A 17,424-nucleotide genomic window follows, 5' to 3' on the forward strand; every position below is an offset into this window, starting at 1 on the left:
TTTAAAGCGGAGACATGGACGGCCGGTGGGTCTGATACCAGTGGCGAGCTCGCTGTACAATGTGTCTTTGGGGATCCTGCCATCTTCCATGTTAAGGATGTTAGAAAGCATTGCAATGTCTTTTTCTTCTTCCCGTTACCTTCTAAGTACCTGCGTAGTTTCTAAATCATTGCTTAAAAACTTAAAAGCTTATCATTAATCAAGTGACAAAACATAAAGGTACCATAGCCATATGGCTATGGCTGTCTCTCTGCTCCAAATGTTGTCTTTTCCTGCTGAAGTAATTTTCTCCAACACTGCCCTCCTCCAGTAAATATCTCCACTGCTGCCCTGCTCAGTAAATTCCTGTAATCTGCAATGCTCCTGTAAATCTTTTCAATACTGCTTTGTACCCATACATCTCCTAGAAATTAATTTAGGTCCATTTCGAATCTGAAATTATTGGCACGCTAGAAGCAGGAAGTCCATGACTCATCCAGAATTAGGCCTCGGGCCTCATCAACATTTCAGCAAGCTGCAGGCAGGTGTCATTTCTTAGCAACAGCACTGATCTCCGGTTGAGGCTGACTATCTTGGACTGCCACTAGGGCAAGTCCTGGGGTGGGGGCAAGAGAACGGGAGGAGGCAGTGCTGGCCGGTAGCATTTTACAATAGTGTTGTGAAGCCAGAAAGAGCACTTTATTCTCCAAGTTTATGTACATATAAGAAAAACTTTGTGGCTGTTAGTTAAGCTGCAGAAAATATAGGAACATCCGAGTGTTCGGCGATGACTAATCTCAGAGAAGGATCCTCAAACAGCTTCTTCTGTAATGAGGGCCCCTAATGTCTGTTCTGGCAGCCTCTAGAAATGCCTGGATATCACCTAACCCAATATGAGGTCAGATGTATTTCAAGTGTCCTTGGGATGTAAAAAGCAAAAGACTTGTATTTATATAGCGCCTTTTAGAACCTCAAGATGCCCCAAAGTGTTTTATAGCCAATGGAATACTTTTGAAGTGTAATCAATGTTGTAGCATAGGAAACACAGCAGGAAATCTGTGCCCAACAATCTCCCACAAACAGCAATGTGATATTGACCAGATAACCTGATCTTTTGTGTTGTTGCTTGAGCGGTAAATATTGATCAGGACACTGGAGATAAATCCCCTGCTATTCTTCAAAATGGTATCATGGGATCTTTTACGTCCACCTGAGAAAACAGACGGGGCCTCAGTTTAAAGTTCCATCTGAAAGAAGGCACTTCCGACAGTGCGGCACTCCCTCAGTTTTTCACTGGAGTGTCAGCCTGGATTTTTGTACTCAAGCTTCTGGAGTTGGACTTGAACCCACAAGTTTTTGACTCGGAAATGAGAGTACAACCAGCTGAGTCGCATTTGACATGTAGCACCGCACATATTTTCCCCCTCGTTTTACACCTGAGAAACACAGAGTCCAGTTTTCTGGCTATTGGGTCGTACCACATTATACACATTCCAGCTGTTGAACAGATGCTTTTCAGAGGTATGCTAGTGTCAAACCATCCACCTAGGAGGCAAAGCAACTGAAGTAAAGTGCAATTTAACTGCTGTATAGAAAGAGTTTTGCACTGAATATATTAGCATAAATTCAGTGCTAAAGTCGTTGTATGAATGATTTTGTTTTTTTTAAATTCCAGTTGCTTGGTTCCTTTACAAAAGCAATGACTATTCAGTATACTCCACAAGCTCTGACAATTCTCTGTTATCTTACCCAAATGCCTATTCTTCACAAGTTAGTATGCTGTTCAACTGTAGGGAGCATCTAACCCCATCCTGTGTTCTTATCAACTTACTTTCCAGGACGGGGTCACAAGATACTAATTATAGTCTTGCAGCTGCTCAGTTGAGATTAATTAATTTAACGGACCAAAAAGTGCCTAAGGACCTCTTGAGCAGCTGATGTACAAAAAAGAAAAAAAAGTTACATGCAGGACTTTATTTTGTTCAAATGTGCATTTCTGGATGAAATCAAAACTCACCAATTTAGAATCTCAGATTTGACTATTTTATACATTACATGGACATCATGTTAAGTACTAAGTTGCCAAATGTACGTTTTAAAAATCGGTGCATTTCACAACTATGCACAATGACTAATGTTAGTTCAAATTTTATATGTAACTAGATACTCATAATTTTTCTAGTTTAATGACTTCAAAAGAGTAAGACTCTACGTTCAGTGCAGAGTACTACATCTATACTTTTGCAAAGATATCCTTTACTTGGTGAGAAATATTTTGGTTTTATTAGCTTATTTCTGTTCCTATGAAGAGCTACTCATGTCACCTTTTCCACCCTGATGATGTATGGCACTGTTGGCTCTGCAGTACGTTACAAATTCTCACTTTGGCCTAGCCTGGAGCAAATTGAGCTGGTAAAAACTAGTGTCATCTGGATACTGTGTATCATTCAGAAGTGTTAATTTGCAAATTATGCTTGTTGGCACACCAAAGCATCCACACCCCAGCCGACAACAAATCATTGGAGCAAAACTAAAATGGCAGGTCATAATGTGAGGGAAATACAGATTTGATCCATACCAAGTAGGAGATACCGTACCTTGAAGTAATTTATACTGAAACTTATTCCCATAACTTTCTTTGTCTTTTGAATGTATTCAACATATATAAAGGAAGTAATAACAGGACATATAGAAAGTCAAACCGCAATCCATCAGAGTCAGCATGGTTTTATGAAGGGTAGATCGTGTTTGACTAATTTGCTAGAGTTCTTTGAAGCTGTAACAAGCAAAGTGGATAATGAGGATCCTGTAGATGTAGTATATCTGGACTTCCAGAAGGCATTTGATAAGGTGCTGCACAAAGGTTAATATACAAGGTAAGATCACATGGGGTTAGAGGAAATTTATTAGCTTGGATAGAGGATTGGCTAACCAACAGAAAACAGAGTCGGGATAAATGGGTCTTTTTCTGGTTGGCAAGATGTAACTAGTGGGGTGCCACAGGGTTTGGTCCTCGGGCCCCAACTACTTACAATCTATATTAATGACTTGGATGCAAGGATAGAAGGCACTATAGCCAAATTTGCAGATGACACTAAAATAGGTGGGATAGTAAGTTGCAATAAAGAAATAAGAAATTTACAAATGGATATGGATAGGTTAGGTGAATGGGCCAAAATTTGGCAGATGGAGTTTAATGTGGATAAGTGTGAGGTTATCCATTTTGGTCAGAAGAATAGAAAGGAAAATTATTATCTAAATGGAGAGAAACTTCAGAGTGCTTCGGTGCAGAGGGATCTGGGTGTCCTCGTGCATGAATCGCAGAAAACTAGTATGCAGGTCCAGAAGGTAATAAGGAAGGCAAATGGAATTTTGGCATTTATTGCTAAAGGAATAGAGTATAAAAGTCGGGAGGTGTTGCTGCAACTGTACAAGGCATTAGTGAAACCGCACCTGGAGTATTGCGTACAGTTTTGATCCCCTTACCTGAGGAATGATGTAGTTGCATTGGAGGTAGTTCATAGGAGGTTCAGTGGATTGATTCCAGAGATGAGGGGTTTATCTTATGAAGAGAGATTGAGCAGTTTAGGCCTTTACTCTCTGGAGTTTAGAAGAATGAGAGGAGATCTAATTGAGGTATATAAAATGATTAAGGGGATTGACAAAGTAGATGTAGAGAGGATGTTTCCTCTTGTGGGACAATCTAGAACGAGAGGTCATAGTTTTAGGATAAGGGGTAGCAGATTTAAAACCGCGATGAGGAGAAATTACTTCTCTCAAAGGGTCGTGAGCCTGTGGAATTCGCTACCCCAGAGTGCGGTGGATGCTGGGATATTGAGTAAATTTAAGGAGAAGTTAGACAGATTTTTAATTAATAATCTGCTGAAGGGTTACGGAGAACGGGCAGGAAAGTGGAGTTGAGGCCGAGATGTCATCAGCCATGATTGTAATGAATGGCGGAGCAGGCTTGAGGGGCTGAATTGCCTACTCCTGTTCTTAGTTCTTATGTTCTTATATTGGGCTGAATTTTGAAAGCTCGCCGTCAATCTCAGCAGCGAGCATCAAAAAAGGCACAGCGCACGCACGACTTGTACACCGCTAAGCCGCCACAATATTTTGTGTGGCGGCTCGTTTACATGGAGAGGGCTGAATGACCAGCCCCAATGACATAGGGGGGGCGACCGCTCTGTTCCCAGCAACGGCATCCGGCGCCACTGCAGCCGCTGGCGCCATTTTTAAAGGGCTTCAAGCCTTACATTGACATTTAAATTTTTTAAGGTCCCGGTCTCCGGGAAATAAAAATAAAATGTCATTACATCTTTGAAACTCCTCTCCCACCACCCACCACCCCACAATGAGTGATCTATATATAAATTGCCCTCTTTCCCCCCCCAGAAAAAACATTTATTCATATCCCGAGCTTCCCCCCCACCCCCGAACTTTATTAACTTTGACCCTCAACCCCTTCCCACCATCCCTGCAACCAATTGCGTTTGTTTTTGCCACTCCCCCTCCCCCCCCCCCCCACCCGCCCTGAAAAATTCACTGCTGCCCCCTCCCCACCAGTGTCACACCTCAGATCACCAAACAGAGATCCGAAGGCGCAGGAGTTCCAGCCCAGAATATTGGCGTGGGATGGCCATCGGGACAAGGTAAGTGCTTTTGCATGTATTTAAATATTTGAATGAAGGTTCTGCCGCTGAGTGGTGAGGGGGCTGCCCCGAGGCCTCGCCACCGCCAGTAAAATGTGGCGGGGCCTTCCCACGTCGAAACTCGTGGTGGGCCTCTCCTTGAAGTATTTTCTGGGCCCGCCGACTCGACCCCCATGTCGTGGGGCTTATAAAATTCAGCCCAGTGTTAATCCAATGCCACTGTAAAATTCTGTATTAAAAAGAAATTCAGAAGAAGGATGTGGCAGAAATTTTTAAAAACGTGTTTATTGACTAGTTTGCTTCTACAATAGCTTATCAATTTGTTTTCTGAAAGGTGTTCCTTCAGTAGCAAAGTGCCAGATTCTGAAGTGTACATTTGTTTAAAAAAATTTCCAATGTGAAATTTATTACAAGGATATGCAGTAGATAATTGCTTTTTTTAAATTGATGTGGATGACACCAACAAGGCAGCATTTATTACTCATCCCTGGTAGTCCTGACAAAGTGACAGTGGACCTCCTCCACAAGAACTGCAGTGGTTCATTTTCATGATGATGGCACTCCCACAATCGTGATAGGTAGGGAATTTCAGGATTTTGAACCTCTGACAGTGAAGAAACAACAGTATATGTCCAAGTCAGGAAGACGTGACTTGGAAGAGAAGTTAGCAGGTGATGGTGTTCCTATGATGTTACCGCTCTTACAAACCTGTACCACCAAGAAAGATATATATATATGTCAGCAGTTTAAGTTGTCATAACATTGGATAATTAATTCAAAGTATGGTAACCTAAACCTAAAATATAACAGAATCTTAGAATGGTTACAGCCCTTTTCCCATAGCCCTGCAAATTTTTCCCTTCAGGTGCTTATCCAATTTCCTTTTGAAAGCAACGATTGTATCTGCCTCCACCCCCTTTTCAGGCAGTGCATTCATTTAAAAAAAAGTGTTTCCTCATATCGCCTTCGGTTCTTTTGCCAGTCATTTTAAATTTGTGTTCTCTGGTTCTTGACCCTTCTGCAAGTGGGAACTGTTCCTCTCTATCTACTCTGTCTACGCCCCTCATGATTTTGAACACCTCTATCAAATCTCCTCTCAACCTTCTCTTCACTTTCCAGGTTTCCAAAGATTGAAAGTTTATAATAGTAAAATTTAGTTTTTTTTCTATTTGTTTATTTTAAATTGTTTAAGTGGTGAGAGCTGAAAATTTCATTTGCAGAATTCACTAGGAGGAGTTATTGAGCTGAATTAATTTAGGAAACTCTGGTGATTAATCCTGGATACTTCAGATCCTTTTTGTTATACAGTTCAGTGACTCCTTTCAACAATTCCCTCCATTGTCAGCAATGACTTTTCCTCTTCTGCCAACTTCTTCTCTTTCTCTCCTCTCCTGAAGGAAGTTAACCCTTACTGAGGTACAATCCAGCCTTCAGTACCTTCCCCCAAGTGCCATTTTGCTTGTCTTGATTGCGGACAGTGAGTGAGTATTTGATGGCAGTGGTATCATAGCCAAATATCATCTGCCCCTCATCCAAATTTGATGGACAAGCATTTCCAACAGAGGTTTCTGAATAGTAATTTAGAGCCCTTTCACTAACTCAAGGGTGTCCCTACTATTCTTCAGGTTGAGATCTCCTAACTCATTCCAGTTTTATCCCAGGCTACCGATTTGAAACAGGGGTCACCTTGGTGTATGACTCAGCTGTTCATTTGTCTTAATCCAATTGAACTTTCAGGGGTTTCCAAACCACAATATTTTTTTATGAAAAACAATAAATAATCTTTTTAATCTTGATTTTTGTTTATATGTTTACGTTAGTATTTTGATAGAATCGATCCTTTTTGCAATGAGAAGGAAAACTTTCTCCCAAATCTACGCCAGTGTTGCTGAAACTGATTTGCTTGGGGTGAGGTGTGTGTCGTGTGTGCGCAAGTCAACAGAAAGAGTTGAAGCTCCACCTTATTTCCTTTCCCCATCTCAAACTGTTTCCATTGAGTGCAGTGATATAGTTATCAACAGTAAAATAACAGTGAGGCAGTGTTAGAGTTGAATCTATCACTACTGTAGTGCAACATATTACTGGGTTACTGTTGCCCAATGAAAATCTGATTTCTAATAGTGTATTAAAGGGTAATAACAAAGATTAAGTTTTCTAAAGCAGTTTTTGTTCCCACCTAGGTGGCAGTTCTTTTAACTGGGTGAGCCCAGTTAGTGCTGACATGCTATTCTGTCATGGCTTACTCAAATCCTGACCTCCGCTGATGTCCACTTTCTGACAGGATATCACCTCATAGTGATAAGGGGTGACATCACTGTCTGATTTTTCCTCCCCCTTTATTGGAGTGTTGAAGCCAATTATAATATCCCTGTCACCATACCTACTGCGAGGGGCTAACTCAGGCTAAATTGGCCATTGAACCTTGAACCCTTCCTGGTCTCTGTGGTTCAGCTCTATGCTTGGTGTTAGATTTATCATTGGGAAGGGTTAAAACAAAACCATGGGTTTATATTTGTGTTTTCTTTCACTGCTGATGCTGCTGTGGCTACAAAATGTTTGTGAAATATTTATGGGAGGAATTTCTTACATGTATGTTGCATTTTAATCATTTTCTTAGGTGGACACTGAAACTAATGTTCTTCAGGATGGCTCACTTGTTGATCTTTGTGGAGCAACACTTCTATGGAGAACAGCAGATGGCTTGTTCCATACTCCAACTCAAAAGCACATTGAGGCTCTTCGACAGGAGATAAATGCTGCTAGGCCTCAGTGTCCAGTTGGGCTTAACACCTTAGCATTTCCCAGCATCAATCGCAAAGACATTGTGGAAGAGAAACAGCCCTGGGCTTACCTCAGCTGTGGTCATGTCCATGGTTACCACAACTGGGGACATCGCAGTGACACGGAAGCCAATGAGCGTGAATGTCCCATGTGCAGAACCATTGGCCCATATGTGCCCCTTTGGCTAGGTTGTGAGGCAGGATTTTATGTGGATGCAGGCCCTTCCACACATACATTTAGCCCATGTGGACATGTGTGCTCTGAGAAAACAGCAAAATACTGGTCACAAATTCCATTACCACATGGTACTCATGCATTCCATGCAGCGTGTCCTTTTTGTGCTATACAACTTAACGGAGAGCAAGGCATCATTAAACTAATTTTCCAGGGACCAATTGACTGATGAAGAGTTGAAGGAGGGCAAAAAGAAAAAAAACTTTTTTTGGGAAATACTGTGAAAATAATCTGCCACTGTTGCTGGATGATTGACATCATTTTTGAAAGAGTTGGGAGGGCGAGCAGGTTGGTGTGGGGCATGGGTACTTGTGATGTGGATGATAATGATTAATAAATGTTTTACGGGTGCAGAATTTGGAGCAGTCATTCGTAAAAGCTACAACTAAAAAATAAAAAAGTTATCTTATTGTTCTAACCTATTTTGCTACAGTGTGCCGTTTGTATAGTTTTATAATTTATATGATTTTAATATATTGTGTATATATTTGAATGACGAGATGAAGCTGTAAATCATTTTATGGCTATTGTGTAACCTTGGCAGTGAAGTATTTACTTATTTAGACTTGCTCTCTTTTAGTAAGAGTGTATAGCAATGATCTGCTCATTCACAGTAATTTGGTTTCATTTCTCAAGTGTGCAGGTAAATGATGAGCTAAGTTCTGCACCAGAGATCAATGGCAAGGCGGATGTTTTCTAAATATTGAAGTATTCTTTAAAAGCTTTACAAATCTTTTGCAAAAGTGTTGCTGAAATTCAATGCAATATTGTATTTTGAAATGATTCTAATTTTTGAATAATGAAGCTGTGATGCTGTACCCCCTCTTATAGTACACAAAGAAAAATTGTTACAATTTAACTGAAACTGAATTAAGAATATTGGTTTTAGTGTTGTTTGCCAATTATTGTTTCCATTTGCTATTGCATCTTTAGTGTGCCGTTAAATACTATTTATAGTACCAATAATTGCTGCAGGATTCCAGTCTGTTGGCTATAACTTTGTGTACTTCAGTTCTGCTGAGTGTGTTACCTAAATCGTCCATCTTCTACCTGTTTCAAGTCCATTTAAAATATAATGGACTACAAATATTTACATACATGTCAGTAACGACTCGGATGGTGCTTTTATTTATCATCATTGTATAAACAAGCAGTATGAATATCAGCAGTAACAGAGCAGTGGGTATACCTTCTAGCAAATTGTGGTAAACTAAAATATTTGCAAAGTTTAAAAGTGGAAAGATCATCCAGAATTTAAAATAGTTTAACAGCTGACCTATTTATAATGTAAATATAACATTTTTAGACCTCTCATTTTTGACATGTTTCCTAATAGTTTTCCAGGATTATTTTGTAATTTTTTGGAGAGCATGTAAGTTAGTATGTATGGAAGTTGAGATGCAACTTGCTTTTAATTATGTCTCCTTTAAAGTTGAGATGAAAATAATCATGGTAAACAGCTAAGATTATTGATTCATGATTCAAAATACCTGCATTATTCATTCTCTCACCATTTACTTTGACATGGGTTTTGGGGAATCCATACAAAAGTATTGTCATCACCAAATTGTTGCCTGAAACAGAACTTTTTAAAACAAATAAACTGTCTCCTAGCAGAATGTACACCTACTTTAATTTATAAAACTTTGTGTATGATGCTTGCAGCTATTTCATTGAGGTCTAGATACAGATTTGCATATCTGGCTGGTATTGATTCCTTGTTATGTATGATTGTACTGATTTATTTGCTTATTGTATACAGAATAATTTTGAGGCTTGAGTATTATGCTTCTGATCATGCCATTATCCATATTTTTATTCCATTTTCTTGATTTTAGTGTGGATTAAAAGTCAAATGACAAGATTTACTCTTTAGCATCATGTATTTTAATCTTTTATTACCTCTGGTACCTTTCACAACAAGTGAAAAATGTTCATGAAAATTCAGTTAAGATTAATATATTTACTCCCCATGTTATATTTTATAACACTGTCGATTGTATATAATTTAGCTGTTACTCTTGTTAAAAGGAAGTACACAAGATAATAAAAGGCTTGACCTATATTTATTTCCAGTATGCATATAGAAAGATTAACACCATTTTTATGAATGAAGTATCATAATGAAGTGTTGAACACTCAACAGTACCATGATAAATCTTGCTGGCAAAATTATAGCAAATGGAGTATTACACAATAGTCAAGCTTCTTTCAAAATGGGGGAAAGTCCTAGTTAATTTTTCATCAATATTATACATAAATTTCAACCTTGTCACATGACTTGGAGCTAACTCCATCTGTTGTAACTGCTTTGCTAGTTTAAAAATTGCAATTAACATCAATGAAAATATGGCCTTTTTGATTATTTTCATCGATTGTCACACCAGTGTTAATTTCTATACATGCAGAATGAAAGGCTATCTGATTAAATTTTCAGGATTTTGCCCCTCAAGGTGTGTGCATTGAGATTTTTCTAGTTAAAATTTAGTAGCTTTACTTAGGTTTGGTTTGGAAAGAATTTTGTTGATGCCTAAGATGCAAACTGATTTCTTGTGATGTTTTATCACTTGCTAATAAAGACATTTCCAGAAATAGTTATGCATTGGATATATTTTAGTTTGTATGTTGGGTTATTGTATTGCATCTGTTCTATGTAATGTTGATACTTGGCAACAAATAGCATGATGCAAGAGGTACAGAGATTACAGGAACTTGTTCCATATTACTCACAAGACAAATCCTTGGTAATCCTTAATTTTCCCATTCACTTATATAAACAGAGGAAATTGCTTACTTTGAAAATGTCACCTCTGCACACACACTGGCTAAATTGATGCCTCTTTCCTGCATCTTTAACCTTCAAAGGTAAAACATGTGCAGATAATTTTAACTTTCAGCCATTGCGTAAAGCAGGCAATAATGGATCAGCCACCAATCATGCATCTCTCCAGTTTTCCTTTTCATTGGCTCCAGTGGAAAAGATTAATGGATGACTGATCTGATATCACCAATTTTATGCTATTACCAAAAGTTAAAATGACAGACTTGAAAATCTTTGCTTTAAATTGTGCATTGTAACATCCTTAAAAATAGAAATCGATCCATAGCTACATTATCTTAAAAATGTTCCTTAAGCCAGTGGACTTTTTTTTATTCCTTCATGGGATGTGGACATCGCTGGCAAGGTCAGCATGTGTTACCCATCCCGAATTGCCCTTGAGAAGGTGGTGCTGAGCTGCCTTCTTGAACCATTGTAGTCCATCTGGTGTAGGTGCACCCACAATGCTGATAGGGAGGGAGTCCCAGGACTTTGTTCTAGTGACTGAAGGAATGTTTCCAAGTCAGGATGGTGTGTGACTTGGAGGGGAACTTGCAGGTGGTGATGTTCCCATGCATCTGCTGTCCTTGTCATTCAAGATAGAAGAGGTCGTGGGTTTATAAGGTGCTGTCGAAGGTGGCGTGGTGAGCTCTGCACTGCATCTTGTATATGGTACAAACTGTTGCCACTGTGCGTCAATGTTGGAGGGAGTGAATGTTTAAGATGGTGGACGGGGTGCTGATCAAGCAGGCTGCTTTGTCCTGGATGGTGTTGAGCTTCCTGAGTGTTGGAGCTGCACTCATCCAGGCAAGTGGAGAGTATTCCATCACATTCCTGACTTGTGCCTTGTAGATGGTGGACAGGCTTTGGGGAGTCATGAGGTGGGTTGCTCGCCACAGAATTCTCAGTCTCTGAACTTGTAGCCACAGTATTCATGTGGCTACTTCAGTTCAGTTTCTGGTCAATGGTAAGCCCCAGGATGTTGATAGTGGGGGATTCAGCAATGGTAATGCCATTGAATGTCAAGGGGAGATGGTTAGAGTCTCTCTTGTTGGCGATGGTCATTGCCTGGCACTTGTGTGGCACGAATGTTACTTGCCACTTATTAGCCAAACCTGAATGTTGTCAAAGTCTTGCTGCATATAGACACAGACTGCTTCAGTATCTGAGGAATTGCGAATGGTACTGGACATTGTACAATCATCAGCAAACGTCCCCACTTCTGACTTTATGATGGAGGGAAGGTCACTGATGAAACAACTGAAGATGGTTGGGCCCAGGACACTACTCTGAGGAACTCCTGCAGCAATGTCCTGGGGCTGAGATAATTGGCCTCCAATAACTACAATCATCTTCCTTTGTGCTAGGCCTTACTCCAGCCAGTTTGCCTCTTGATTCCAATTGACTTCAGTTTGGCTGAGGCTCCTTGATGCTACACTCTGTCAAATGCTGCCTTGATATGCAGGGCAATCACTCCCACCTCACTTGATCCAAAGATGAATTGTGTTCTATGTCCCACTAAATTTCTCTCATTTATTGTTAATGCTGTAAAATTCACTCCCATCATCCAATATTTTGCAATTCTATGTCGAAATCTGTTGGCGCTGGTTGATCTCAGTGAACATTCTCCTTTGTGTAGCAAAACTTTCATTTTGTTTAAATGAAAATGTTCATCTAGTTCCAACAATAGTCTCTGATTTTTGGAAGTGGACCTCTCCCTTTGAGCAGATTTAGAGCTATTATGGTTTGGATCTTGCTGACTTTGTTATGGTGTATAAAAATAACCTCATCATACGAAGACCAATTTATTACCGGTGTGTACGTGCAGGATAGAAAACCTCCTAATCATAACTCATTTAAATACTAAGATTTTGGTACTGAGTTTAAAAATTAAAAAAATTAGGCAATGTTAGCATGAAATGAGAGTGTATGGCCAGCTTACTGATTATAATCAAAGATATTATCATCCACTGTTAGAGTGAAATGTAAATATTTGCCCCAATTTCAGACATTCTTGCATAAGATTGTTACCATATTTCATAGGTGGCCAGAATCTAACTTGCAGTAAGGGGCTACATTATATATGGGATTTCTGATTGAGCTAATCCAGTCCAGAAATGATATAATAAAATTATATTATATAAATGAAGATTATTTATTTATAATCTTCATTCCAGCACCCTCCATCAACTAAAGATGGAAGCCCAAGTCTTAGATGATGAAAGTCATAATGGTCATTTATTTTCTGGATCTTCCACTTGGCTGCTCTGCCAGCAAAAATGCAGCAAAGTTTGACTCATGCCCCTTACGGTGTGCCTGTGTTAGTGGCCTATTTTTTTGGCTTGAATTTTCCAGACAGTCGTCTTGGCCTCCACTGTGAGGTGGCTAGAGGAGGGACAGAGTTAGACTGCAAGATTCAGAGGTCTACTGGCCAGTGGCTTCTGCAGGATGAAGTGTTAAGAAAATTGAAATCTTGAACAGTGTCACCTTTATGCATTAGATCACTCTTATTTTTGGCTGTTTAAATTTTCAGTGCCTCTCTTCTCATAGCAATGCTGAAATATCAGGGATGAACAAATATCAATGATATATTTCCCTCATGTGAATAAACATAATTCTTTCCCTCCACACACTCTACCACTTCCAGGGAGGAATCCCTGAAATGGCAGGCACAAACAGGAAGTAAGAGGATCAGTTTCTGATGCATCTTCCTCTGCACTCCATTTGAGTTACAGTGGTTCTCCAGCATAACTCCAACGGAAAATCTAGGCCCATAATCTTTAAGTTTTTGTTTTGATTTGGGGACATCAATTTTGTGATTTTTTCCCTTCTGCAGTGGTGCACCCAGGGTTGTAGGAAAGTCGATGCTAGTCGCACTGATATTCTGCATCAAAACACTACCGTTGCCCATGAGATCCAACCGCTTGCCTCAGCAGCAGTATAGTCAGGCAACACTTTCACCAAGTGGAACAGAATTTTAATTGAGATGAATGTAGTTGATGCAGTTCAATTTACTAGTTGATACCAAGTGAAATGCTTCAGGTGGCTCCTGTATCCAGTTTATACTGGAAAAATGGTCAAACTACAGATTAGCTGCTGCATTTGCCTGCCAAACTGCAGTGACTGCATTTCAAAAATAATTAATTGACTGTGAAATACTTTGTGACATTCTAAGGATGTAAAAGACACTATATAAATTCAAGTTCATTATTTCTTTCTATTTGCTGTGATATCAGAGAAATTGTAAGTACTTTCTATCATTATCCCTGGTAAAGGGCTGCTTTTTCTCCATAAATACTTGAATGTATTTAAGGTATAGGATGCCAGTACTGGAACGTGAAATTTGAATGTTCCTAGTGCTTGCATCAGTCATTTTCTGTTCCTGTTCTATGTGGACCAGGTGCAAAGTTAAAATTCTTACCACACTGACACATCAGCACACCTGGGCCCAAACCCCCAACTCAGAAAAACATCCCTACTTTTCTAGTATCAATTTTTCATATTTATCTTTTGGTCTTTTTAGGTATACCTTGTATTACAAATAATTAGAAATGTTTGATATTTGTTCTGGATACCAAAAGTTGGAAATGATTTCACTCCCAAAGCAGATGATGCTTGTTTTGGTGAGAATAGAAATTCACCACACATTCATTTTCAATAAAATTCATCTTGACACATAAAATGACACAACAGATCATTCTATAATAGAAGTGATATCAAATATGAATCCAAACTCAAAAATGTAGAGAGCAATAAATTGTTATAACTCATAATGGTGTTCCTGATCTGTTCAGTGTCATTTTCTAGTGACAAAAGCAGGACTGAGATCGCGTAGTAGTTACTTAGTGCAACAATCAGCTAAAGGGTTTTGAATTCCATTATTGGTATTTTGTTGTTCTGCAGCTGTCGGGGTAGCATATACGGTTACCAATTCACAAGTTCCTTTTTTTTTTGAGCACTCTCAACATTTATGCCACTGGGACCTTCCAGCCACATTCTGGCCAATTTTCTGAATGTATGCTAGCAGTGGGAAATCCTGACTGCCAGCAGTGTGTTTGGAAAAATCATAGGCACTCTGTGTAGTTTTCCATCCATTGAAATCAATAAACTACAACAAAATCTGTGCCATCATTGAAGAAGGTTTCCCTTTGCCAACACTTATTCAGCCAATTTTTAAAAAAATTCATTCATGGGATGTGGGCGTCGCTGGCCAGGCCAGCATTTATTGCCCATCCCTAATTGCCCTTGAGAAGGTGGTGGTGAGCTGCTGAGCTGCCTTCTTGAACTGCTGCAATCCATGTGGGGTAGGTACACCCACAGTGCTGTTAGGAATGGAGTTCCAGGATTTTGACCCAGCGACAGTGAAGGAACAGCGATATAGTTCCAAGTCAGGATGGTGTGTGGCTTGGAGGGGAACTTGCAGGTGGTGGTATTACCATGCATTTGCTACCCTTGTCCTTCTAGTTGGTAGAGGTCGCGGGTTTGGAAGGTGCTGTCTAAGGAGCCTTGGTGCATTGCTGCAGTGCATCTTGTACATGGTACACACTGCTGCCACTGTGTGTTGGTGGTAGAGGGAGTGAATGTTTGTAGATGGGGTGCCAATCAAGCGGGCTGCTTTGTCCTGGCTGGTGTCGAGCTTCTTGAGTGTTGTTGGAGCTGCACCCATCCAGGCAAGTGGAGAGTATTCCATCACACTCCTGACTTGTGCCTTGTAGATGGTGGACAGGCTTTGGGAAGTCAGGAGGTGAATTAGCCCTTTATATTCTGCACAATAAAAGTTTGATGCGAGCGGGACATATAAAATGTGAGTTCATTTTATTAATTGTGAGTATAATGGGTGCATGGGTTTATTGAGTTTTGTCCCATGTTAGTTCTGGATGTGACGTGTTATTAAATGCTCCCCTAATTGAAGAGGTAATACAGGTGGATGATTGCACAGTGTTGGCTTGATAGGAAGCTTTCTCATCTTCGAATACAAAATTGTGGGTTCAAGCCCCACTATAGGACTTGAGCACATAATCAACATTACAAACCTGGTGCAGTACTGAAAGAGTACTGCGTTCCAAGAGGTGTCATCCTTCAGATGAGACATAAAACTGAGGCAACATTTGACTTTTCCAGTGGTTCAGGTGGATATTTTAAAAACATTCATCGTCCTATTTTGAAGAGGAGCAGGGAGTTCTCCTAGTATAACATAGATAAACAAATCATTTATCTCATTGAAATTTGTTAATGTGTTCAAAATGGCTGTCATATTTGTCTGCTCATGCCAGTTTCAAAATGCAATTGGGGATCCTTCTCAGGTGTGTGGCGCTGTTTGGAAGTCGATGGTCCACTAGGTTCTCATTGCTCTCTGAAGAGAAAACTGATACATAACAGTGGATTCCTTGGTCAGACGCTACTGTTGAGGGGTGATGCTCACAGGGAGCACCAATCGAGAAATTGATATTGTCTTGCCAGTAAAAAAGTTATTTGCTTGCCCATAATAGTATATGTAGGCAAATTGATGCATCATATACAAATTATAGAATATATGATTAATATTGTACATGCAAGTTATATAGTGTTCTCAATTTACACAGTCCCAACACCTTGCAAACTCTATGCTGAACAAATCAACTGTAGTTTCCTAAAGTGAAGAGCCTTACCTAATGCCTGAGGGTTTCATAGTGTTAGAAAATGCTCAGTGGTTTACAGTTGCAAAATGATACACTAAGGCAGAATGGATACTGTTTCTATAGTAACTCAGATACAATGGGCTGAATTTTATGTGTGGAAGTGGGAGAAAGAAAATGTCCGAGTGTCACGGAGCCACCGCAATCTTCCGTGCGGTGGCACATTTAAATAACTGGGGCGGTCTTTCCCCCACCACCCCCACCAAACCAGATCAGGTGGAGGGGGCGGGCTGTCTGTCCCTAGCAAAGGCGTCAGCTGCCTGTGCGCAGGCATGACAACATTTTAAAAGGGCTATCAGCTCGACAGGGAAATGTAAATATTTAAAGGGAAATGGAAATAAAATAAATACATCTCTTTTGCACCTCTCCAACACCCCCCCCCCTCCCTCCATAACAATTGAATTAATTATTTGGCCTTTCTCTCCCAAAACACTTACTTTTACTATCTGACCTTCCCACCACCCCGCAAACTGCACAAACTTTCAAATGCAACCCTTCCCACCATCCCCTACACCCATGACGCTAATTTAACCCCATATCCCACCCCTCGCACTGATAAACATACCTTCCCCCACTACCCCCCCCCCCCCCCCCCCCACCCGGATAAGTGTTCTGCCTTGTTTCCCTGGACAGGGATCCAGATCCAAAGGCACGGAAGTGCCGGCCGCCGGGTTGAAGATTGCAGTGGGACATAAGGAGGTGACGTGAGATTAATTAATTCACATTTTAATTTATGTAAATATTTTAATTGTGTTCCTGTCATCAAGCAGCAGTTGGGGGTCCGCCACAAGGCCTCACCGCCGCCAGTATTATTGGGCCAGGCCCTCCCACCGTTAGGGTGCGTGACAGCCCTCTCCTGGAGGCATTTTCTGCTCGCCCACTCTCCACTGCCACGAAACCTGACATAACCTGATAAAATCCAGCCCAATAGTTCAACAGTTCCCACTTTCTCTTGAGAATATCTTGTGTCTGATCATTTTCTCTGTACAACTTATGCAATAATGGTGCTTTATGTTGACTTCTTTACAGTTCTAGAGTATTGGAGGATACCTTGAAGCTACTATGTTTGTAGAGGTATATTATATTTCAAATTATATAATTTTCCCTGAATTTCTTAGTCGTGCTACAGTCATACAGCACATTTTTTCCATGTGGTGATGTATTTGTATGTGAGCTGAAATGCTATCTATCCATGTGGACTGTAATGAAAAGCTTTTTCTGTTGTCTGATGCAACATAAATAAGATGCATGGAGTTCAATTGATTGAAGATCTCAAACAGGTTTA

General features: G+C 40.1%; 1 protein-coding gene across 7 annotated transcripts in view; it reads left to right on the forward strand.

Annotated features, from left to right (window-relative positions):
* The window catches only part of LOC137373803 (E3 ubiquitin-protein ligase pellino homolog 2), a 416,880-nt gene that overhangs the window by 301,131 nt on the left and 98,325 nt on the right, over positions 1-17,424 (forward strand). For 5 of the 7 annotated variants that reach the window (XM_068039205.1, XM_068039206.1, XM_068039202.1 and 2 more), the window contains one exon: positions 7,249-10,221. The exons of the other annotated variants lie outside the window; for them this stretch is intronic. In XM_068039205.1, the coding sequence (XP_067895306.1) occupies positions 7,249-7,815 (567 nt within the window). In that variant the 3' untranslated portion in view covers positions 7,816-10,221. Of the gene's footprint in view, positions 1-7,248; positions 10,222-17,424 lie in introns of those variants that run through there. 7 annotated transcript variants of the gene reach the window in all.

The sequence above is a fragment of the Heterodontus francisci genome, chromosome 9 (assembly GCF_036365525.1).
Source record: "Heterodontus francisci isolate sHetFra1 chromosome 9, sHetFra1.hap1, whole genome shotgun sequence".
Taxonomy (NCBI): Eukaryota; Metazoa; Chordata; class Chondrichthyes; order Heterodontiformes; family Heterodontidae; genus Heterodontus; species Heterodontus francisci.